Source organism: Muntiacus reevesi, chromosome 8 (genome assembly GCF_963930625.1).
Source record: "Muntiacus reevesi chromosome 8, mMunRee1.1, whole genome shotgun sequence".
NCBI classification, from domain to species: domain Eukaryota; kingdom Metazoa; phylum Chordata; class Mammalia; order Artiodactyla; family Cervidae; genus Muntiacus; species Muntiacus reevesi.
The window spans coordinates 51,390,432-51,414,880 of NC_089256.1; the positions used below are offsets into that span (position 1 = coordinate 51,390,432).

Genomic DNA, 24,449 nt, shown 5'->3' on the forward strand with positions numbered 1-24,449 from the left:
CCCAGGAAATACGTTGATTCTAGTCCTGTGACACTGATTGCAGACTCTGGGCCTCCAGGACTGTGTGGGAATGCATTTTTGTTGCTTTAAACCACGAGATTTGTGATGATTTGTTTCAGCGGACCTAGGACACTAATCCATGTGGATTCCAAGGACATGCACCCAGGGAGCTGGATTTAGTAGGTCTGCTTTTTGAAGGGCAACCAAAGTGACTCTGATACTGACATTCTGTGGGCCACACCGCCTCAACGTCTCAGGCAGGGCAACTGTAGGACTTAAACCCTTAAAGTGCTAACCACTGGACTGCCAGGGAATTCCCTGAAACAACTTTTAAATTAGGTCCATCTCCCCAGGATTTATGCTGAGGCTGAGGGAAAAGGTAACCATAATAAAGACTGAATCAAGTTAAACAGTGGTAATATCAGGTCTAAACAAAACTGATAGTATAAGGTGATCTTGGGCCTGGTGAAAGGGTGACACCAGACTGCGTGAACAGTCCTCACCTTAGCAAGACAACTAGTGGGATAGATTATTTTGGGATAGACCTGCCTCTGGGAGCTGTAGGCACCAGAGGGACCCAGGATCTAGGTGGCCACCAGTCAGCACTCATGGTGATTAGATCAAGGCAGAGACGACCATTTGTAAGCACAGAGGAAAACACCGGAAGAACCCACAAAAACCCGGAAGACAAAAACAAAAAGATCCAGAAGACAGAGATTAGACTATGGGTATTTATTGTTTATAGACTATGAGAAACTTGGGTTACATATATTTTCCCTTTTAATTTATCCCTCTAATCTTGTCTTGCGTGTATGTGTGCTCACTTGTATTCAACTTTGCAACCTCATGGACAGTAGTAGCCTGCCATGCTCCTCTGTCCATGGGACTCTCCAGGCAAGAATACTGGAGTGGGTTGTCATTTCCTCCTCCAGGCAATCTTCCTCAGCCAGGGATCAAACCTGCATCTCCTTCATTCACAGGTGAATTCTTTACCACTGAACCAACCGTCTTAGTTGGCATTAATTTTATATCACTTCGTCTTAATCATTTTACTATTTGAATCTTGGCCCCTTTTGTTTAACATTTTAATTTAATCTCTATTTGCTCAATTGCCTATTTAATATCTTTCTCTTCTACTGAACTGTAAAGGTAGGTAGGAACCATGTCTGTTTTTCTCAACAGTGTGTCCCCAGCTCTTAGCACAAAGACTGACAGTGTTCGTTTCTCCTGTGAGTGATCATAACTTTTAAAGATGAATGAACCAGGGAAATAGCACAGCCACTTTGGTAAACAGTCCAGTAGTTCCTCAAAACTTGAAACACAGAGTCACCATGGGACCCAGCAATTTCACACCCAGGTATATGCCCAAGAGACTGAAAACCTATAGCCACACAAAAGCTTGTACACAGATGTTCATAACAGCATTATTCATAATGTCCAAAAAGTGGAAACAACTCAATTGTCCATCAAATGATGGAAAGATAAATAAAATGTGGTACATCCATACAGTGGGTTATTTTTTAGTCGTGAAAAGAAATGGGGACTTCTCTGGTGGTCCAGGCCCTAAGACTCTGAATTCCCAATGGAGGGGACCCCACTTCAATCCCTGTCAGAGAACTAAATCCCTGCGTGCCTCAATGAAGATGGAAGTTCCTGAGTACCACAACCAAGACCCGGTGCAGTCAAATAAATAACAAAGAAATGGCACACTGATATATGCCACAATGTGGATGAACCTTAAAAACATGATGCTAAGTGAAAGAAGTCAGTCACAAGAAGGTTATCTGTTGGATGATTCCATTTATAAGGAATGTCCAGCATAGACAAATCCATAGAGACAGAAGCTGTCTAGAGCTGGGAGTGCTTGAGGGGAATGGAGAGTAACTAACTGCTAGTGGGTACTAGGTTTTTTGCCACGTAATGAAAATGTTCTAAAATTAGATAATGATGGTGGCTGCAGCAACTCGGTGGATATGTTAAAAACCATTGACTAGTACACTTTAAAAGGATGAATTTCCTATGGTATATGAATGCGATCTCCATAGAGCTATCTTTAAAAATAAAAAAAGAAGTGATACAGTCAAGTCTTTCTTTAAGTTACTAAAATCAACAAGGAAAATTTTTAATTATAATAGTTTAGTTTATTTTCAAGAAAAATAGTCCTATGTACTTGAGTTGAGTGGCCATGTGTCTGAATGGGAGGGGACAGATTGCAAAAATCAGGGGGCTCCCTGACTGCGGGGGTCGCCGCCCAGGAGGACTTCACTTCTAGAGCCCCGCTTGGGCAAATGGTGGGGACGCAGGCTGCAGCTACAGCCTCAGAAAAGAGGATGAGAGGATGCCGGGGAGCGCGTGCGATTTCTCTTTGCTGGCCTCCCACCGCACCCTTTGTATAGTGCCGTTTTAACGATCTCACACCTCTTGGGATCACCAGAGTCCAAGCGGCTCGCCAGGAGCCAAGTACGTATTGTTTGGCTCAGGAAATGTGGGGTAATGAAGGTGCCTCCCACTGGGCTGGCAGGTCACTGTATTCCGCTCTGGCCTCCGGTTTGGGGGATGGGTGACAGCGAAGGGGTCCGCGGAGCCGCGCCGCCGCTGTCTGGGGGGCAGGGAGCGCAGCCTTTGTGCTGAGGCTGCTCCGGGCTCCCGCCGCTGGGGGGCGGCCTCCGGTCCGCAGACCCCCGACAATAGCAGGAGTGGTGGGGAGCAGCACGGCTCCGGAAACTTTTCCCTGGAGTCCTGACCGCCGCCGCCCGCCCCCGGGAGCGCGGAGCTGGGCGCGCCCATCTCCGGCCGGCGGACGGTGTGATCGGACCGGCCCTGTGCGGCGGAACCGAACACAGAAGGGGGCGTGCGGGGCGGCAGCGCCGGGGCCGCGGGCAGCAAGGGAAGCTGCACGCGGGTCCCTGGCCACGCGGAGGCGCAGGCGCCGGACTGGGCGGAATGGAGCCAGCCATGGGGGAGGCGCCCAGCCCCGCACCGGCGCCGGCGCTGGCGCTCTGGAACTGGGACTACCTGGACCGCTGCTTCGCCCGCCACCGTGTCTGCATCTCCTTCGGCCTGTGGATCTGCGCCTCTTCCTGCTGGATCGCCGTTCACGCGCTGTAATGGGGACCCGGGCGGCCGCGGGGGGAACCGGGCGCTGGCCCTGCTGACTCGCTCTTGGGAACCTAGAAGGAGGAGGGCAGAAAGGGAGGATGCAAGAGGCAGGACAATTCCAGAGTCGAAAGGAACATTTGCTGTAGACTGAAATCAGATACTTCTTTCCGGATTCCACGAACGAGGAGGCTGGGCTGGGAGCCCACAGAAGGCTGGGTGGTATGGTGGACGGGACCGTGGGCTGGAAGCCGCCAGTCCTGGGTTCTCTTGTCAGCCTTTCCCCCACTGACTGACTGTGAGCCGGGCGAGCTGTAAAGTCCCTGGGGCTCACTTTTCCTCACATAAATGGGAATGTTAGCACATAGGACCGGCTGGGAGGATCCAATGAGTTAGTGCTGGTACAGCTCTTCCGAAGTGCTCATTAAACAGCATTATTATTGCTCCCTCACTGCCATCCACCCTTGGCAGAGGACATGGGCCTGTCTCTCAATGTTTCTGGCTTCAGTTTACCCACGGCCCTCCTAGCTGAGAAGGGGAGAGGTAATTATCTAACCCTGGCCACACACTTTGCCCTGGTCTGTCCAACACCTGAAGTGGTCTGGCCGAGTGATCACCATAACCTGGGTTCTAAGGGTGATGTCTGACTAAAGATAGTCTCTAGGTCTTCTGCCACCCTGTTCCAAGCTCTGGAGGATGGTACCCCCCATGTATTCCCTAGGTGGGGGGGAGCAGCCCCCAGGGAGGCTGACACCTGCTTACCTTCACCACTCAATCATGTTCACAAGTCTGATGTTGCTGAAGAGAGTCTGCAGGCCATGAATAAGAAAACACTTGGAACATTTGCTGAGGGCCTAGTCCTGCCATCATTAACTCACCAATCCCTGCCACCACCCCGAGAGGCAGGGACTGTCATTGACTCTGTTTAGATGAGGAAGCCTGAGGTTCTGACAAGTTAACTAACTTGCCTGAGTGAATGGGGAGAACCGAAACCCCAGGATCTACTGGAAGGGGCAGGCTTGTGAGGGGACTACCCAGATCAGAGGATGGGAACTAAGGAGGCAGTTTACCTGCATTATCTCACATGTTCCTCACCGCCACCCTCTGAGATGGGTGTTATCAGACACCTTACCCGCCACGAAGTAAGTTTGGAGAGTTTATGGAGCTTCTGTGAGAATGCCCACTGGCTGGCCTGAGAGCAGAGCCTCTGCCTTTTCACCTTGCCTTAGCTGTGTAGGGGCTGGATCAGGGCCTGCCTGGGGTCCCTGACCCCTGAGAGCTGGAGAAGTGGCTGAAGAGCAGCAGGGCACACACAGGGTCTCCACAAGTGAAGTAGAAGGCCCACCATTAATAGTCACCTTTCACCATAGGCCTCAGTTTTCTCTTCTCTCAAATGGGAGGGTTGAAATGAATTATTTCTAACTTGTGTCCAACTCGGAGAGTCTCTGATGTAGAGTCTTCACTCTTGGGCCTTCAGACAGTTTCAGGACTCAAAATTAAGAGTTGACATTCCCACTGGGAGCTTTGGGCTTCATCGTGTAGGTCAGGAATGTTTGGGAGCCCAGTAGCCTTCTGTCCTCATAGAATGGTCCCAAGGGCTGATGCTCAGAACTGGCCAAACGGTCCTAATGATATGGAGTGAGTCATACCCAATGATTGAAGGAAATGAAACCAGAGCTGCAACTGTGCCTCAGTTTCCCTGTAAAACCTGTAAAAATATTGGCAGGGAAACAGCTCGTACAAAGTATTTCCAAGATCTGACTAATGATGCTGACAAAGAGACATCTGGCCCCTTGCAGCTTGTCCTGCCTTCCTGCACTTATTCCTGGGCGAATGTGGGGGTAGAAAGTGAACAGTAAGGGAGAGAAGCCAGCAGTGGGGGACCCTAGAGGGAGGTCAACCCAAAGTGCCACGGCATCTTTGAGGAATCTTACCCCCATGTGTGAAGAATGTGCACCCAAAATGAAGTCAATTCAGATGCGACTGGCAGAAACCGAGCCACCTCACTGCACAGATGGATTAGAAGGATTTCATGTTAATTGCAAAGAAACAAGTTGCCTTTTTCATTTAGGCAATTAACTCTGCTCTGCAGTGAAACTGCAGTGATTGGATTACTTTTATAACTCTCCTGTTTCCTTTCAAAAAAATAAAAGCTGACAGCTTGGTTTGTCAGTGCTGAGAGGTGGGTCGTAAATTTGAGGCTGCCAGATTGGTAGGGGGAAAGAAAACTCCTTTTGTGAGGCCTGGCTCTTGCTGTGGGCTTGTTGGTCAGAGGCTAGAGTCCTTTCCATCTTTTACTTTTTGCATCTTTAAATTAAGGTCAAAAACACCTGCTGAGTATCTGGGGAAGAAAGTGATTCTTAAGGACACAAAGTCACAGCTGTCTTTTTCAGACACCTGCTCTGGGAGCCCAACCTTACATCTCTGTATTCTGTCCACACCCTTGTCTGTCCCCTCAGGCTTCTGTATCTGAGATGTGGGAGGAAATCTGGACGGGACCAGTCAGTGCTGTGGGCTGCGTGCTGCCTCCTGACCAGTTTGTGTGACACCATCGGGGCAATTCTGGCCAAACAGCTCACCATCCAGGTGAGTTGGGACCACAGGTGACAGTGGCTTCTGATTTGTTCCTTTCCCACGCGAAGCAGTTTTGCTCTAGGGCCTGTGCCCCTGCTGGTCTTTCTGCTCCTCTAATAAACATGCAGCTCACTGGCCACCTCCTTCAAGTCTTTGCTCAAAAATCTCCTCTCAATAAGACCTCCTAACCATCTGTTTAAAATTGTGCCTTACCTCTCCCACATCTGCTCCAGACCCCTCATCCTGCTCATTTCCCCCTTAATATACCATCTGCTTTACTTTATTCATTATGTCTACTCCAGGAATTGCTGATGGACAGGGAGGCCTGGCATGCTGCCATCTATGGGGTCTCAATGAGTTGGACACGACTGAGCTGCTGAACTGAACTGAACTGATTCTTTATTGCATGTTAACCCTTACTAGAATGTCAGCTTCATAAGGGCAACAACTTTTATTCAGTGCTGATCCAGCACTTAAAACAGGAGCTGACACATACTAGATGTCCAATTAAAAAAAAAAAAGGATATTTGCTGTTACTGTTTTTTAGAGCCCAGGCACTGTCCCCACTCATTCAAGGGTATCTGAATCCTTTCTCAGGTGGTGATGTGGGCTTTGGAGCAAGTGAGAAACATTTCGAGTTTTTCCAAAGTCTGGGCCCTTAAACAAATCTGTGTAGAAAGGGACCTGTCTTGAAAGCCTATCTTGAAACACATATCCCAAGGAAGAAGGACCTGTGGGCCCCACTTAAGGGAGATGTGAAGGAGGGCGGCCTCGTGGTCGGACACAGATTTGGAGAGTTCTAAACCCTGCTGTCAGCAGCATTCTATCAGAAACAAATCATCTTTCATTTTGGAGGCAATTCTCACTAGCTGATAGACGATAATGAAGTTCAACTCGAGTCCTATAATAATAGCTGATGTTTATTAAATAGTAAGGGCTTTTCATATATTAACTCAGCTAATCCTTAAATTATGGGTGCTCGCATCATCCCTGTTTTACCCATGAGGTGTAAAAGAGGTGTGGAGAGGTGTAGAGAGGTTAAATAACCCTGCTAAAGTCATTCTCTTGTAAGTAACAGTGTGAGGATTCAAACCCCAGAACACATGCTCTTAAGCACTAAATACAGTTGACCCTTGAACAACACGGATTTGAACTGTGTGCATTCACTTATACATGGATTTTTTTCAAATAATACACACTATGGCACCCCATGATCCACGGGTCATTGAATCTATGGATGCAGAACACCAGATACAAAGGATCTACTGTAAAGTGACAATCAGAATTTCCACTGCAAAGAAGTCAGCGCCCCAATCCCTGAGCTGGTCAAGTGTCAACTGTACTGTCAGTAGCTACTGCAAGTTTCAGTAGGTGCATCTTACCCTCCTCTAGTCACTGGCCTAAGCAACTTTCCATGTGTCAGCTCATATCATCTACTTCACACTGAAAGAGGTGCTGTTATTACCCCTGCTTTACAGATGAGACAGAGGCCCCAGGAAGGTCAGTGGCTGGGCCAAAGTTGCACAAGACTACACCATACAATGGAAAGTGTGGCGGGCTGGGATCTTGTCCCATCTCTATGATGAACATTTTCATAATGGCTTTGGTCACTTAAGCAAAACCCCATTTCCTCAAATGGAGGTTGTAACCAACCTTGATGGAGTTGGAGGCATCCCTGGAAACCCTATTTCGGTGGAACATATGTGGTGGAGGAGATCCGGAACGAGAGGTGCTACAGTTGTTGAAAGAGGTTTGAACACCAAGACCTTTCCTTTGCTCGCAGGTCTTCACTGGTGCCTACCTGGCGGCTGCCGACCTGGTGACCTTTGTGTCCGTTCTCTTCCCAGTCTGTGGTTCCAAATTCAAGTCCAGTTCGGGTGAGTGTGCTGCTCCCTGTTCCTGACTTCATTGTCCACTCATCTCATTCATCAGCACCTCTCCCTGTCATGGCCTAGCTGGGCCCCTGCTGGGCACAGATGAATGGGCGAGCTCCCCGGCCTCAGCCAGAGCAGGGAGTCAGGGCGCTAAGAGGCAGTTAGCGCTGCTAGTGAGCGTGTGTGCGCACAGTGGGTCGCAGAGGAGGGGAGGGTCTGCAGTGTCGGGAGAAGGTGACTCTGGAACTGGGACCTCAGGAAAGGGCTTTCCAGGAGAAAGAGCAGCCTGGGAAGAGGTCAGGAAGAAGGAGGGGGGAGGGCGTAGGGGACAGACAGTGATACCCAGCGTGCACGTCCAGGGGCTCCAGGTGAGGCCCCACCGCTTCTGGAAATGGAGTCCAGGAATGGGCCTGGACGGCCTCAGGCAGAGCAGGGGCTGGAGGTGACTGAGATGGGATGGGTAGGCTGGTAGTATGTAGGACCAGACATTCCTGACAAGGGGCAGCAACACGCTCGGACCCTTGTCTTAAAAGGAAGTGCTTGCACCAGGGCGTAATGTAAGATGTCCTTGGGCTCAATGCTGCCCAGAGGAGGAATGCACTCTTTGGAATTGTTCAGCGGAGGATCTGCCTTCTATTTCAAGAAGACTTGAATAGAAGACGATGCTTCTCCTGCTCACAGTTTTGATGACTTGGCACCACTCCGCCCCCTCATGGTGCATTCACCAAGCTTGTGCGGGTTCTGCTCAGTGCCAGGCTCTGCGCAGATTCTAGAGCTGCCTGGGCACAGTGCCTGTCCTTAGGGGGCTCCAGTCTAGGATGAACAGCAGATGTATGTGATAAAGGATAATGCTGACCTGCTTTGAAACATAAAACGACATGAAAGGTTGAGGAAGGGGAGGAGCACCAGGCATGGGGGGTGGGGGGAATGAGAGGGCACGACCACAGGCCCTTGAAGAGTGGGCAAGGTCTGGCTTGTGGAACAACGTGGGAGCCCGTCCTGGCCTCGTGGCTGGGGTCAGCCTCAGTTCTGCCCACACGGCTGTCTGTCGGGTTCCAGATCCCGGCAGCTGAGCAGGATCTTGGTGTCTGGCGCAGGTCGGGGCTCCCGGGAGAGGAAGAGGAGGCGGCAGCTCCGGGCCAGCGTGTTTGCCCTGGTCTTGCCACTGAGCCTGGGCCCGGGCTGGGCTCTGTGGGCCGCTGTCCCGAGGGCTTCAGGCCGCGACCGAGGGCCGCAGCGGAGGCTGCTGGGCATCCTGGTGCAGGTGAGGCCAGGCCTGCTCGGGCTGGGGGAAGCGGGTATGATGTCGGGGAATGTGGGTCCCTCCCCTCCACACAGTCCCAACTAGTATCCGGGGGGTGGGGGTCAGGCTTACGTTTTGCTGGGAAGAAACACCTTAAAGCAGGAAAAGGCGGGCCTAGGGTGCCCGGGCGTCTCCCCAGGGTGCTGAGTGCATCACTGTTCCCACAGGACAATACGGAAATCCTCGGCTTCCTACTGGGCGGCATCGCAGCCTTGGGCGCCTGGGTTTCCCGGATCCCCCCGCTCTCCAGAATCGTGAGCCTGGGGCTGGGGCCGTGGGTCACCCCTGCAGGTCTTAGGGCATCTGGGACCATCCTCCCAGTTCCAGGTCACTGGGGTGGAGAGGGGGTGTCCCCGTGTGCACAGCCGTGTCTGTATGTGTGTGGTGGGGGTGGGGGTATGTGTGTGTGTGTATATGTGTGCAGGGCAGAGGACAGCTGCCCCCAGGCTCCCGGGATCCAGAGGCTCACAGCAGGAGGGCTCTGTGCTCACTCCATTTCTTGTAGCAAATGAGAAGCAGGCTTTCAGGAAGGAGCCCTGGTTTGGATGAACAAGCATCCTATTAAGGAATGAAAAGGTTTGAGGTTTTAGAAGATAGGATTGTTCAGCTCCAGGGCTCTTTATATTCGAGTGTATCTTGTTGGCAGATATTTTCCCGGTGTCAGGGGTAAAGGAAGCCCTGTGTTGGCCACTCCCCTGGGGGAAACAGACATGACTTGAGATGCCCTGCTTGCCCTTGGCGAGCTCAGTCTCAAGAAGATACAGAAATGGAAAACAAGGTGTTCGAATGCTCTAAGAAAGGGAATCAAATGTTTGTGGTTTTGGGAAAGAGGAAGAGAAACCTCTGCGTTGCTCAAATGAATGAGGGTGCAGACCGTTGACACCACTGGCTGCTGGGGGGGCCGGGGTCGGCAGGAAGGCAGGGTGGGGCCCAAGGAGCAGAGGCGAGCGGAGGGCAGAGGAGAGCGCAGGAAAGGCTGCCAAGGCAAGAGTGCACTTGCAAGAGAGCCACATAACACGAGACCCCAGAAATCCTTTAGTCTTAAAATGGTCACTTGCCCAAGAGCACTGTGTTTTCTTTATATTAATTTATTTATTCTGCTGGGCCAGGTCTTAACTGCAGCACTCAGGATCTTTGATCTTTTTTGCAGTGTGTAGGATCTTTAGTTGTGGCATGCAAACTGTTAGTTGCAGCATGTGGGATCTAGTTCCCTGACCAGGGATCGAACTGGGGCCTGCTGCACTGGGAGTGCAGAGTCTTAGCCACTGGACCGCCAGGGAAGTCTCAGCGCTGTGATTTAATAGCAGTTCCAGGAGAACAGGATTTGGGGATGTCGGGGTCTTAGTTAAGCGCTCTGAGAGCTGCAGCCTGAAACCTCCCAGGGCACCGGGCCTCCTCAGCAAAGGTGTGATCTCCAGATTAACGGAGGTGAGCATGGGGAGCACTGTGCTCAGTTCAGCCCCCCTGGGAGGGGTCTCCAGGGTAGTGTGTGGGCTGGGAAGCTGTGTCACATGACAACCTTTGAAGGAACTGCTGTGGTGCCCTGGCCACCTGTATTATAAAAGTTTCCTTCGCCTGCCATAACAAAGTGTCACAGACTGGGAACCACAGAAATGTATTGTCTTTAAGTCTCAGGGGCCAGAGGCCGGACCCCAAAGTGTCAGGGCCACGCTCCCTCTGAAGGCCCTAGAGAGGGATCTGTTCCAGGCCCTTCTCCGAGCTTCTGCTAGTTCCCTGACTGGTGGCAGCACAACTCCAGGATTTGTGTGGTGTTCTCTCTGTGTGTGTATGTGTGTGTGTGTGCGTGTGTGCGCACGTGCGTGCGCACGCACCAGTGCATGTAGTCTTCACGTGGCCTTTTCTCCATACACCCCTGTATCCGACTTTCCCCTTGTCATAAGGACGTAGTCATCTTGGATTAGGACTCATCCTAACAAGCTCAGCTTAACTTGATCATCTACAAAGACCCTACTTCTAAATAAGGCTACATCTACTAGCTCTGGGAGTTGGACTCCAATGTCTTTTTGGGGAAACTCAATCCAACCCATAACACCAGCCCTCCTAAAATACCCCAGGCCAGCCCCACCTCTGGGTCCCTCCCTCTGCTTCATTTTCTTGATCACATTTATCACAGCCTGAAATTGGCTCCTTTGGCTATTTGCCGAGTGGCTGCCTGGTTCCCCAGCAGAGGGTCGGATGAGAGCAGTGGCCCTTTCTGTTTTACTTCTGGCTGTGTGCCGGACATTTGGGGTCTGCCCAGGGTAGTGCCAGCAGACAATTCTTACTTAGCGACTGTATCTGGCCTAGAAAATAGGGAGTTCATGGATACAGGAAATGGAGGGCTGTCTTGGGGCAGAAAGAGTAGCCTTGTTCTCTGCAGTCTCAGTGATCAGAACCAAGACCAGAACCAATAACCAAGAGGTTACTGGGAAGGCCACTTCACATTCAGTGAGAAGAAGACTCCATGGGTTAGGCACTTTGCACAGTGGCTGGCATGTTGAGGGCAATCGGTATTATTATTCCTGCTTTAGTAAGTAGTGAGATCCTCATCACTCGAGGCATTCAAGCCAGATGACCCCTTGGCAGGAAGATAGAGGGAGATTGCATTGGGACTGAGCTGGGTATTCTTGGAGGGACTGCCAGCCCTGAGTGTGTCTGCTCCAGTGAACAAAAGCCCAGAGCTAGGGTTCCCTCATTAGGAAGAAAGCCAGCAGGATTGGGTGCAGTGGAAAGCTGAGCCAGCATGGCCTCAGACCCTGGATCCCCCAGAAGCTGCCTCTAACTTACCCCTGGTGGGGTCGCTGAGCAGCAGTCTGGCTGGGTAGCTTTGGTGGGAGAAGATCCCATTTTTCCAGGGGCAAGTCCTTGAATGGGACAAGGGATTTGAAACATGCTCCGATCAGTAAAGCACTGTGCTAACATGGGGAATCGTTGCTGCTGCAGGAGCGGCCGAGGCATGGCCCACTTCCAGCCCCCAGCACAGATTTTCCAGGCAACCACCAGGTGGGTTGTCCCCTCAACTGTCAGTCCTGAACGGGTTAGGCAGGCCCGAGTGTGCTGGAGAAGCTCCTGCCACATCTTGAGTCCCCAAGCCAGTTCCAGTCTTCGAGCAGCGATGCTTGAGGCACCTGCTGTGTGCCCCGCGCCACAGGCAAACAGAGCCCTCTAGCCCTCTAGAGCCCTAGTACCGACTGACAAGAGCTTGAGTGTTGCATCAGATGGTGCTGGGCGTGGATTGGCACTGGAGTGATAGCAGAGGGTCCCCCAGCTGAGCCCCTCTCTGCAAGTCACTTCCCCTTTGGCCATCAGTGTCCCCTGTAAAATGGGGTGGGGGTACTGAAGGACCCCAGAGGCTTCTTGCTGTAGTGGTGCTGCCTGCGTTGTGTGAGGTAGGAAGGGCCAAGGGAAGGGGTGTGACTCCACCTGCAGCCTCTGGGGCCAGCGGGTCAGGGGTCACCCTCCCCAACTAGGTGCTATCTGTTTAGGGGTGTTGTTGTGGTTGTTTAGTCGTTAAGTCCTGTCTGACTCTGCGACCCCATAGACTGTAGCCCGCCAGGATCCTCTGTCTATGAGGTTTCCCAGGCGAGAATACTGGAATGTGTTGCCATTTCCATCTCCAGGGTATCTTCCCTACCCAGAAATCGAACCCACATCTCCTGCGTCTCCTGCACTGACAGGTGGATTCTTTACGCTGAGCCACCAGCAGGTAGTGAGCTAGAAACAGGGAGGCCTGGGGACAAAGTCAGAAGAGATGCAGAGGGAGACATAACACTCCTGAGTGTTGTTTCCTTTTCCTTGGCTGCCCTGCACGGCTTGTGAGAGCCTAATTCCCTGACCAGGGATTGAACCCAGGCCCCTGGCAGTGAAAACACAGAGTTCCGACCACTGGGAATTCAGTCTTTTTGAAGATTAAAACTAAAATGGGAAAATCAGCCAGAACATGCTTTTTCTGTTAAAATTTGTCCATTCCTTAGCCAAGACCCGCATGTCTCCAAATACAGTCATCTAATGAGCAAACTAAGTTTATGTATATATACATGTGTGTATATATATATATGTAAACACATGTGTATGTATATATGTATACATATACATGTACGTGTATTCTGTGTTAATTTAAATACCTATGTAATTGCATAAATTGGAAATACATGTATGTTTATATACTTAATGTGTATAGAAAATGACTTTATACCTGTAAATGGTACTTACATATAGATATTACATATGTTTCCTTTTTAAAAAAACAATATTCAAACCCACTGAAATGTTGTGAAGTAATTAGCCTCCAACTAATAAAAAAAAAAAAAAGCACAAATAGAAAATGAAAAAAACAAAAAAACAAAAAAACAATATGCATTACTCATTCTCCAAAAATACCCCCTTGGCTTCAACATTACCAGAATGTTATCTCTAATTTCCCTGACTTTCCCATCTGGCCTGGTTCAGAGTTGGTGGCCCCAGGAAGAGAAGGGTCAGGGCTTGGCTCTCCATAACTCTATCTTCCTCATGCTTGCCCCACTGAAATTCACAGCCCCCTGCCCAGTGCCGGGTGCCAGGGCACCGAGATGGTGAGGCCCTCAGCCCTGCTCTGAGGAGCTCTCTTTCTGTTGGGCAGACAGATGTATAAGGAGCTAAGTCATGATCAGGATGAAAGGCACTCCAGTAGAGGGATATGTCAGGTGTGAGGGACCCAGAAGAGGGCATTACTTGCTCCCCTTAGGGTGGAGGCGGTAAGGAATGATTTCCCAGAGTTGATTTTAAGCCAGGTTCTGAGGGATGAATAGGAGTTCACCAGACAAAAGGGGCAACTTTTTTTTTTGGCCTTGGCTCATGGTTTGCGGGATCCTAGGTCCTTGACCAGGGATTGAACCTGTGTCCCCTGCAGTGAAAGCGTGCGGTCCACCAGACTGCCAGGGAATTCCTGGAAGCAGCTTGAAGCCCAATGGAAACACCACCTTTGGGGGCTGGCACTGGCCAGAAGGCTTGCCTCCAACCTCTCACATCCAGGGCCCTGGGTCTTAGAATCAACTGAAGGGAGCTGGGCGAGGTGGAGTGCTCCTCCCAGCCGAGCCCCTTCCTCTCTCTGCCCAGTGCCGGGGTAAGACATTTCCCTCCATCCACCTGTGGACCCGGTTCCTGTCAGCCCTGGCCGGGCTCCTCTACGCCTCGGCCATCGTGGCCCATGACCGGCGGCCTGAGTACCTGCTGCGGGCCACGCCCTGGTTCCTGACCTCGCTCGGCCGCGCGGCGCTGGACCTGTCTGTATCCATCCCAGGTCCCGGGCTGTCCTGTGTCTCGTCTCCCCTCTGTCCCACCACACCCTCCTACCCTCTTGGTGGAAGGAATTCTTTCTCAGTGGTCAGGGTGGTGGTTTGAAGCCTAGGGCAGGCAGACACAATTGCAGCATGCAGTTCTATATTTTTTCCTTTTTTTTTTTTTATAATAAGAAGTCTCTCTTGACTGGAGCTCTGTGAGACCGCAGAGGGAATGTGAACTTCTTGGCCCTGGACTCAGAGAAGAGCTGGCTCCTAGCTCCATGCTGCTCCCCGATGCGTAGGCCCCACCCTCTATGAACCTGTTTTCTTACCTTCGCCTTGTCTTTCTCAGGGGCTGGGGAGGGCTTTGCGAGCCGACCTGGCCTGCACAGCTGATCCTGCACTTTCTGTCCTCTTTTTTTTTTTTTTTTTCATTTATTTTTATTAGTTGGAGGCTAGTTACTTTACAGTATTGTAGTGGTTTTTGTCATACATTGACATGAATCAGCCATAGATTTATATGTATTCCCCATCTCGATCCCCCCTCCCACCTCCCTCTGTACCCGATCCCTCTGGGTCTTCCCAGTGCACCAGGCCCGAGCACTTGTCTCATGCATCCAACCTGGGCTGGTGATCTGTTTCACCATAGATAATATACATGTTTTGACACTATTCTCTCAAAACATCCCACCCTCGCCTTCTCCCACAGAGTCCAAAAGTCTGTTCTGTACTTCTGTGTCTCTTTTTCTATTTTGCATATAGGGTTATTATTACCATCTTTCTAAATTCCATATATATGTGTTAGTATACTGTATTGGTCTTTATCTTTCTGGCTTACTTCACTCGGTATAATGGGCTCCAGTTTCATCCGTCTCATTAGAACTGATTCAAATGAATTCTTTTTAATGGCTGAGTAATATTCCATGGTGTATATGTACCACAGCTTCCTTATCCATTTTTCTGCTGATGGACATCTAGGCTGCTTCCATGTCCTGGCTATTATAAACAGTGCTGCGATGAACATTGGGGTGCACGTGTCTCTTTCAGATCTGGTTCCCTCGGTGTGTATGCCCAGAAGTGGGATTGCTGGTCATATGGCAGTTCTAATTCCAGTTTTCTAAGAAATCTCCACATCGTTCTCCATAGCAGCTGTACTAGTTTTCATTCCCACCAACAGTGTAAGAGGGTTCCCTTTTCTCCACACCCTCTCCAGCATTTATTGTTTGTAGACTTTTGGATAGCAGCCATCCTGACTGGCGTGTAATGGTACCTCATTGTGGTTTTGATTTGCATTTCTCTGATAGCAAGTGATGTTGAGCATCTTTTCATGTGTTTGTTAGCCATCTGTATGTCTTCTTTGGAGAAATGTCTGTTTAGTTCTTTGGCCCATTTTTTGATTGGGTCATTTATTTTTCTGGAATTGAGCTGCAGGAGTTGCATGTACATTTCTGAGATTAATCCTTTGTCTGTTGCTTCGTTTGCTATCATTTTCTCCCAATCTGAGGGCTGTCTTTTCACCTTGCTTATAGTTTCCTTTGTTGTCCAAAAGCTTTTAAGTTTCATTAGGTCCCATTTCTTTATTTTTGCTTTTATTTCCAATATTCTGGGAGGCGGGTCATAGAAGATCCTGCTGTGATTTATGTCCGAGAGTGTTTTGCCTATGTTCTCCTCTAGCAGTTTTATAGTTTCTGGTCTTACATTTAGATCTTTAATCCATTTTGAGTTTATTTTTGTGTATGGTGTTAGAAAGTGTTTTAGTTTCATTCTTTTTCAAGTGGTTGACCAGTTTTCCCAGCACCACTTGTTAAAGAGGTTGTCTTTTTTCCATTGTATATTCTTGCCTCCTTTGTCGAAGATAAGGTGTCCATAGGTTCGTGGATTGATCTCTGGGCTTTCTATTCTGTTCCATTGATTTTCTGTCCTCTTTGGGGCTGGAGCCCGGGGTGGATGTTGCCCAATGTACTGAGGCCCCAGTGACCTTGGTGTGAGGGCCTCAAGGGCACGCTAAGCTCAGACAGTGGCGGGTGGAGATGCTGACAGTGGATAACACCTCTGCTGGTGAGGGAGTATGTGAAAAAACCCTGTGGATTTAGCAGAAACAGTTTCGAAAACGATTTCTCACCTACTGTTTGAGTCTCCCAGGGTTGCCATAACACATCGCCACAAACTCGATGGCCTAAGCCAAAGGAATTTATTCTCTCAGCTCTGGAGACCAGAAGCCCCAAGTCCAGACGGGGCCACACTCTCTCCAAAGGTTCCAAGAGAGAGTCTTGCCCTGCCTTCTCCGGCTTCAGGTGGGCTCCTGGGGTGCCTTGGTTCCTGGCAGCATAATTCCCATTTCTGCCTCTATCTTCACGTGGCCCTTTTCCTTTTGTGTATCTCTGCCTGTCTTCTTTTCCTCGAAAGTTCCTATTGTGGGACTTACCTTAGCCACCCTAGTCCACTGCCAACCTCATCTTAACTAATTCTTGATATCAGCAAAGACCCTGTCTCCAAATAAAGTCACGTTCTGAGGTTCTGGGTGGATATGAATCTGGAGAGGATGCTCTTCAACCCACTACGTGTACCGTCCCTCCTAAGCCAAGGAAGATGGTTTTCACAATCCTTTGGTTTAACAAGTATTCACCAAGTGAATAGAGCACCCGGCTGGGTGGTGGGCCCTGGGGGAACAGAGAGAATTGCACCTGGCTCTGTCCTCAGATGATCTCGTGTCTGTTCTGGGGCTTCCCCTGGCAGGATGCTTCTGGGGAGTGAGGATGTCACTCCAGGGTGGAGCCCTCGGGGTGCCAGGATGAAGGCAGCATCAGGCAACTGAAGTTCTCCGCTTCCTTGAACCTTAACTCCCACTTCTCAGATCATTTTCCTTTCCTGTGTGATGAAGAGCAAGATGAGGCAGGTCTTCGGATTTGCCTCTGAAGCAGGAGAGAACCCCGACACCCAAGCCCTTCTGACCTGTGCAGAGAAGGAGGAAGAAAACCAGGAGGCAGCGACCGAGGCAAGGCCTCCCAGCTGGACAGGGCCACCCGGTGTCTGGCCCAGCGTGGGCAGAGGTGGAGAGCCTTGCAGGGCCCGGCCTGGGAATCTGGGGGTCCCGCCGGCGTGGGCCAGCCAGTCACTTTAAAGAACTACTGTTATGCCCAATGCTGAGTGCCCTGAGAAGATAGGATCCTCTGTTTTTCCAAATACAAAATATTTTTTAAAGTTTTTTTTTTTAATCGCTATATAAACTTGAACATTTTTTAGCAATGTAGATAAAACAGTCAAATGTCCACTTATGCTATTTGGTAATTTACACACATATTGAAGTTCACTTACTATATAAATTAATACTTGAGTTTAGAAGTAATGTGTTTTTTGCCCTCATTTAGTAAAAACTTATGTTCCTACTTTTTGCATGCATTTGACATGCACAGCATTACCACCAATAACACAGCTTTTAAAAAAGATGATATTGCTAAAAAGCTGATTTTTAAAGTGTTGCTTACAATAAGATCCACCATTTACAATTATATCATATCTGTAAATGTGTTTGTCTCTGTCTTTACTGATTTGATCAGGTGACTCCTGTAAGTAAGGAGAACTATGCTAACTGAGGGAGTTTGTCTTTGTCAGAAGTCCTTGGCTGCAAATAATTGAGCAAGTACCTCATGATAATAAGAGAGCTTGTAAAGACTTGAACATAAACAGCTCCCTCTTTTCTAAGATATTTTTTCAGGAAAAAAAAAAATCTAGTCTCCTATGTAGACCCCTCACTATTCTCATTTCTTTCAGAGTGGAAATGAGACTCCCTGTGAGTGAGCCGGGTCCACTCCTCCAAATGTTCTAGGTTTAATGGCATAATCTGACTGAATTAATGAAATAGGAGATAATGTGTAGGTATGGCCAAGCTTTTAGCTTGGGTGATATAGGTTCTTGGACCAAAGATCCAAGTTCCCAGGAAGGCTCTAACGGATGTTATTTTCATTCCATTCTGGAATCTGTTATGAAATTATATTCCAAAAGGGACCTAAAATATTTCAAGAGAGCCTCATGTGTTTAGTGTTCTGAAGAGAGTAAGTAGAGCCTTCACCATCTCTTCAGCAGTCTTTACAGCTCTGGTTCTCAAAGTGTGGTCCTTGGACTAGCATCGCCCAAGAACTTGTTAGAAATGCAAGTTCTAGGGTCCACCAGGCTCTACTAAAACACAGCTCAAGGTGTTTTAATAAGTCCTCTTGGTGCTTCTGATGCACAGTAAAGTTCGAGAACCACTTCTTCTAAAAGCATTTGTTTAGCACCCACTTAAGTGGTCTCCCAGCTTTGCCAATCTTTATAATTATCTGGGGAACTTTTAAACTCTCCAGGTCACACTGGTTAAATCAGAATGTTTGGGGTTAAAAGCTAAACATTAGCTGTTTTTTAAGAAGCCCAGGTAGTTCCGCTGTGCAGCAAAGTTTTGGACCCACCCACCTTCTGTGACATCAAAGAGATAAGATACATCTTATAGGAAGCAGAAAGTGAGATGTGCCATAAAAGAGAAAAAATACTGTAGGGATTCTTTTGAAGAAAATGGAATCCTAATTTTAGAAAGTGTCTCCTTCCTTTTTGTCTTCCTGTCTCCTTTTGAAAGAACTCAGATTGGGTGCCGCTCACCACACTCCCACACTGCAAGCCGCTCAAGAGGATGGCAGCCATCAGTCGCTACATGGAGCTGACCATTGAACCGGTGCAGCAGGTAAGTGGCCTTGAGCCACAGCCGGGTGCTCAGAAGGGTGGGGGATAGTCTTGGGAGGCTTCTTGAAGAGGTGACACTTTAGCTGCAGGAGGAGCAGAATGAATCAGGAAAGCATGGAAAAAAGAGGAAAGAGCTTTTGAAGGCCTTGGTAGGGAGGAAGTGGTCAGATGAAGTAGAGCTGGGAAGATGAAAAGGTGGCGAAGAGACAAGGGTGAGATGGTCACGGTGTGGAAGCTGACCATGATCCTGAGGATAATGGGAGTCCAGGAGACTTCAGGACTAGAGACTCAGGGTCAGACATGCATTTTAGAGCCATCACTCGGGCCGTGTTGGGGGCAGATTAGAGCGAGGAGCCTAGAGATAAGGGGGTCAGTAAGGGAAGCTGCAAGTCCAGGAAAGAGCTGGTGCGGCCTGAGCCAAGGTCAGAGCTGATGGAGACGCAGAGCTTCAGTGGAGTCAGTGGGTAGAGCAGTGAGGGTATGGGGTGGCTCCCGGGGTTCTGGCCTGTTCGTGGGGCCCTCGGGAGGAGGAGGGCTGGAGAAAAGACTGAAAAAGGTGGTAAGACATCCACTTCATGTCCCATACCCCACTAAGATGTTCCTGTCAAGGCTACAGTGACCTCCCTGTTGCTGAATCCTGGGATGATTTCCGTCCTGGTTGAGAGTCAACTCATGCAGCCACCCGTTTCTTCCAGTTTCTGGGGCCCTCCTTGTCCTAGTTTTTCCGGCTCCCTCACTCCTGCAGGCTCCTCCCGGCGAGCCTGACTTCAAGGCTGCAGTACCCCAGCTCCGCCTCAGGAGGGCTCCCTTCTCTGATCCCAGAGCCCCACCTGCCGGCTCTTGTGGTCTCCCCTGCCTGCGTCTCCATCCTTTTCAGTCTTGGCTGCCCCACTACCCCTTCATTGTCACCGCATGCATCTCACACATGCCGTGTCCAATAGGGAATTCTGGATTTCCATGTCCAGACCGGCTTCTGCTCCTCTCTCTATCTTCCTCATGTCAGTGCAATGGGACAAACCCAGATCCCCCTCTTCTCACCATGCGCTTATGCCCATCTCACCCGTGGGTGAGTCTTGTAAATACTTCATTTAAAGTAGATCCAGGAACTTCCCTGGAGGTCCAGTGGTTAAGACTCTGCACTTCCAATGCAGGGAACATGGGTATTGATCCCTGATGGGGAACTGAGATCCCACATGGCATAGGGCACAGCCAAAAAATGAATAAATAAAAATAAAGTAGACCCAACCTGGAGATTATCATATAAGTGAAGTAAGGAAGACAAGTATTATATGATATCACTTATATGTGGAATCTAAAAAGTACTACAAATGAACTTATTTACAAAAGAGAAATAGACTCACAGATACAGAAAACAAACATGGTTACCAAAGTGGAAGGTAGGGGAAGGGATAAATTGGGAGTATGGGATTAACAGAGGCACGAAACTATATATAAAATAGATAAATGACAAGATTTTGATACATAGTACAGGGAACTATATTCAATATCTTGTAATAAACTATAGAGCTTCCCTGGTGGCTCAGATGGTAAAGAATCCACCTGCAATGTGGGAGACCTGGGTTTGATCCCTGGGTCGGGAATATCCTATGGAGAAGGAAATGGCAACCCACTCCAGTATTCTTGCCTGGGAAATCCCATGGATAGAGGAGCTTGGCACGTATAATGAGAAAGAATTGAAAAAAAGAATATAGACATATACACATAAATATGTATAGCTGAATCACTTTCCTGTACACCTAAAGCTAACATAACTTTGTAAATCAACTGTACTTCAATTTTAAAAGTGGGAAAACAAGTAGATCCAGGAGCCTTGTCACTGGTTTGCCCCTCACTGCTATTTTTGACCTACCCCCTCCATTTACATTTCTTTAAAATATAAGTTATATCTTGTTACTCTTTGGCTTCCTTTGGCTGGTAAAGAATCCGCCTGCAATGCAGGAGACCTGGGTTTGATCCCTGGGTTGGGAAGATACCCTAGAGAAGGGAAAGGCTACCCACTCCAGTATTCTGGCCTAGAGAATTCCATGGACTGTATAGTCCATGGAGTCGCAAAGAGTTGGACACGACTGAGTGAATTTCACTTCACTTCACTTCTGGCTTCCCATTTCACGCAGAGTAAAATCTAGTCTCCTAACCCAGACCTGTTAGACCCTCCCAGCCCCGTGCTCGCCCCATCCCTGACTGCCTCCTCTTCTACCCTGCTTCACGCCTCTCTGACCACAGAGTATCTCTTCTTTCCTCTGCCTACATGCTCTTCCTCCTGATTTTTTTTACATGTCTGCTTCTTTCTCGTCTTTCTGTTTAGTAAAAACGTCACTTTCTCTGAAGGCCCTTCTTCCCCCACCACCCAGTCAAATGGGTATATTACCTTTTCTGCTGTATTACTTTATTACCTGTTAAAATGCTCTGCAAAGCACATTTCATGATCTTTTACTTTTGTTTGTTTTCTGTTTCCTGCTGGGATATAAACTTTGTCTCCTTCTGTCTTATCTGCCTCAACCCTGGTGCATCGAGTCACAGGCTCTCCGCACAGGTGTGTTGGAATGAAGAGTTCAGTGGTCGGGGACCCACTGAGCTGACCTTGGGACATGCTGACGCTCAGAGTTTGGTCCTGATAGGTTTTTTTGCTTATTGTTGTTTCTTGGGAAGTGGGTGCAGATAATCTGTATGTGATGTAAGTGAAGTTTAGGAAGATTTAGAGCTCGCTTTCACAACTAAGAGCCTACTTTGGCCATTAAACTCTTCTTCCGTCGGGAGGGTGGGTGGGTAAGTGGGTGACTGGAAGCCCTGGGGAAAGCACGAGGAACCCTGGCAGCATCTGGCCCACGCTTTGCATTAGAAATTTTGAAATCATGGAATTTCTGAAAAATAATAATACAAAATAAAAAAGAATAACACAAAATAAAAAAACAATAATGCGAAAGTTGCGTTCACTTAAACGCAGCACTCCCGGTATCTGAGTCTTGAGAGGATGCCTGCTGGGAAACAGACTCGGAGAAAACTGTGTTGTCTTGTTCTCTTCCTTCTGTGTCCACCAGAGGGCAAGCGTTGTCTTTATGACAGCTCCCAGCTGGGAGCCTGGAGCCCTGCCTCTAGCCTGAGCAGAAGAGTCATCATTCCCAAGGTGGTCTGTTTATTGAGGAATAGCTGCCTGTCAGGCTCTGAGTAATTGATAACAACCAACCCTTCTGGTGATAACTGTACTGGTCATAGTGCTTAGAGTACTGGTCTGAGTGCTTTACATAGATTACATCATTTAATCCCAACACCCAACCCTTGAGGTTACTATGTTCATTTTACAAAGAAGGAAAAGGGGCCGGTTGAGCTTAAGCAGCTTGCTCAAGTTTACACGATCTGTTGGTGTTGGAACCAGGATTCCCTGTCTCTACCCAGTCTGTGTCTTTCCTTACAGAGTTATGCAGCTTCTTAGTTGGCATAATGGGCTGACACCCAGTAAATGCTTGATAAATGTTTTTTAAAATTATCATCAGCACAAATTCTTAGAACAACTTGAAGTAGGTACAAGTGTTATTTCTATTGTTATAGAAATTATTGAATTATTATTATGTTATTATATTTAATATACTTTGTTATTATTTTAGAATGAGGCACAGAGAGGTTAACTCACTTGCCCAAGATCCCATAGTTGGAAAATCTCAAAAATAGGTTTCAGACTAAGCCTGTTTGATTCTGTGCCCTGAGCTTTTATAGAAAGGACATGCTTTTTCTGCCACCATTTCATGCCTGCTTTGTTAGCATATTTTTTTTTTAATGAGAATGCCCTGATGGGCCTGCTGTGGTTTGGTACTATGATGCCATGTGCTTTAATACACACCCTGTTTGGACTACCCTGTGAAGCAGGCAAACGAGCCAGAGGCGCCCACTCTTCCCAACATCCCCTCCTGAACACTGGTCTAATGAGAGATTTCCCAAGAGGCACAGCTGGGGCCAGGCTGGGCCTGAAGGGCTGAGGGCGTGGGGTCCTAGGAGTCCACAACTCGCAGCATTTGAAACTCCATTTTATCTGTGACTCAGGTGTGGTCAGCCCTGGGGACTTTATAGATTCTTTCGTTGTTGTGGCTGGGAGGCCTCTGCCACACCCCTGTGTCTCTGCCTGTGTCTCCTTTGTGGATTTTCCTCCCTTCCAGCCGACTCTCACAGGGATCTGTGCCCTTGACCTGTCTAGGGTTGCAACCCTGCGTGATTTGTGGACCAGTACAAGCAGCTGTTCTCATGTGTCCAGGGCGTTTACTAAATCTTATCCTCGTGACACCACTTAAGAGGAGGACAGGCAGGGGCTACCAGCCCTATCTACATGTTAGGAAAGTGATGCTTAGGAGGAGGAGGTTTTCTGCCAAGATCACACAGTTAGCTGATGGACACATGGTCTGGAAGGCAGGTTGCTCCCCCTGTGCTGCGTCAGTGTAATGACTGCTTGGCTCTGAAACCCCAGCCCACAGCCTCGAGGATCTTGTAGAAACCTGTGTGCCCTGTGGAAGGGTGCTCTCTCCTGAAATGTACAGAGAGATAGATTGACTATGACAGATAGATAGATATGCGTGCTCTGAAACCCCAGCCCACAGCCTCGAGGATCTCAGTGGAAAACCATGTGCCCTGTGAGGGGAAGCTGTCTTCTGAGACGGACAGAGAGATCAGTTCAGTTCAGTTCAGTGGCTCAGTCGTGTCTGACTCTTTCCAACTCCATAGACTGCAGCACACCAGGCCTCCCTGTCTGTCACCAAATCCCGGAGTTTACTCAAACTCATGTCCATTGAATCGGTGATGCCATCCAACCATCCCATCCTCTGTCATCCCCTTCTCCTCCCACCTTCAATCTTTCCCAGCAACAGGGTCTTGTCCAATGAGTCAATTCTTTGCATCAGATGGTCAAAGTATTGGAGTTTCATCTTCAGCATCAGTCCTTCCAATGAATATTCAGGACTGATTTCCTTTAGGATGGACTGATTGGATCTCCTTGCAGTCCAAGGGACTCTCAAGGGTTTTCTCCAACACCACAGTTCAAAAGCAACAATTCTTCTGCTCTGAGCTTTCTTTATAGTCCAATTCTCACATCCATACATGACTACTGGAAAAACCATAGCTTTGACTAGATGGATCTTTGTTGGTAAAGTAATGTCTCTGCTTTTTAATATGCTGCCTAGGTTGGTCATAACTTTCTTTCCAAGGAGCGAGCGTCTTTTAATTTCATGGCTGCAGTCACCATCTGCAGTGATTTTGGAGCCCAGAAAAATAGTCTCTCATGGTTTCCCCAGTTTCCCCGTCTATTTGCCATGAAGTGATGGGACCAGATGCCATGATCTTAGTTTTCCGAATGTTGAGTTTTAAGCCGACTTTTTCACTCTCCTCTTTCACTCTCATCAAGAGGCTCTTTAGTTCTTCTTTGCTTTCTTCCATAAGGGTGGCGTCATCTACATATCTGAGATTATTGATATTTCTCCCAGCTAGCTTGATTCCAGCTTGAGCTTGGTGTATTCTGCATATAAGTTAAATAAGCAGGGTGACAATATACAGTCTTGACATACTCCTTTTCCAATTTGGAACCAGTCTGTTGTTCCATGTCCAGTTCTAAATGTTGCTTCCTAACCTGCATAC

At 48.7% G+C, this 24,449-nt stretch overlaps 1 protein-coding gene across 15 annotated transcripts in view; it reads left to right on the forward strand.

Annotated features, from left to right (window-relative positions):
- Positions 1 to 2,555: 2,555 nt before the first annotated feature.
- Positions 2,556 to 24,449, forward strand: part of TMEM44 (transmembrane protein 44) — a 48,814-nt gene continuing 26,920 nt past the window's right edge. For 12 of the 15 annotated variants that reach the window (XR_010664179.1, XR_010664180.1, XR_010664181.1 and 9 more), the window contains exons 1-9: positions 2,556 to 3,104; positions 5,556 to 5,682; positions 7,454 to 7,547; positions 8,642 to 8,808; positions 9,015 to 9,101; positions 11,791 to 11,850; positions 13,942 to 14,112; positions 16,960 to 17,100; positions 18,712 to 18,816. Coding sequence is in view for 8 of the 15 variants with exons in the window: in XM_065942432.1 (XP_065798504.1) it covers positions 2,944 to 3,104; positions 5,556 to 5,682; positions 7,454 to 7,547; positions 8,642 to 8,808; positions 9,015 to 9,101; positions 11,791 to 11,850; positions 13,942 to 14,112; positions 16,960 to 17,100; positions 18,712 to 18,816 (1,113 nt within the window). In the remaining 7 variants the exon portion in view is untranslated. The remainder of the gene's footprint in view (positions 3,105 to 5,555; positions 5,683 to 7,453; positions 7,548 to 8,641; positions 8,809 to 9,014; positions 9,102 to 11,790; positions 11,851 to 13,941; positions 14,113 to 16,959; positions 17,101 to 18,711; positions 18,817 to 24,449) is intronic. The other 3 variants (XR_010664184.1, XR_010664185.1, XM_065942430.1) reach the window with 1 other exon arrangement.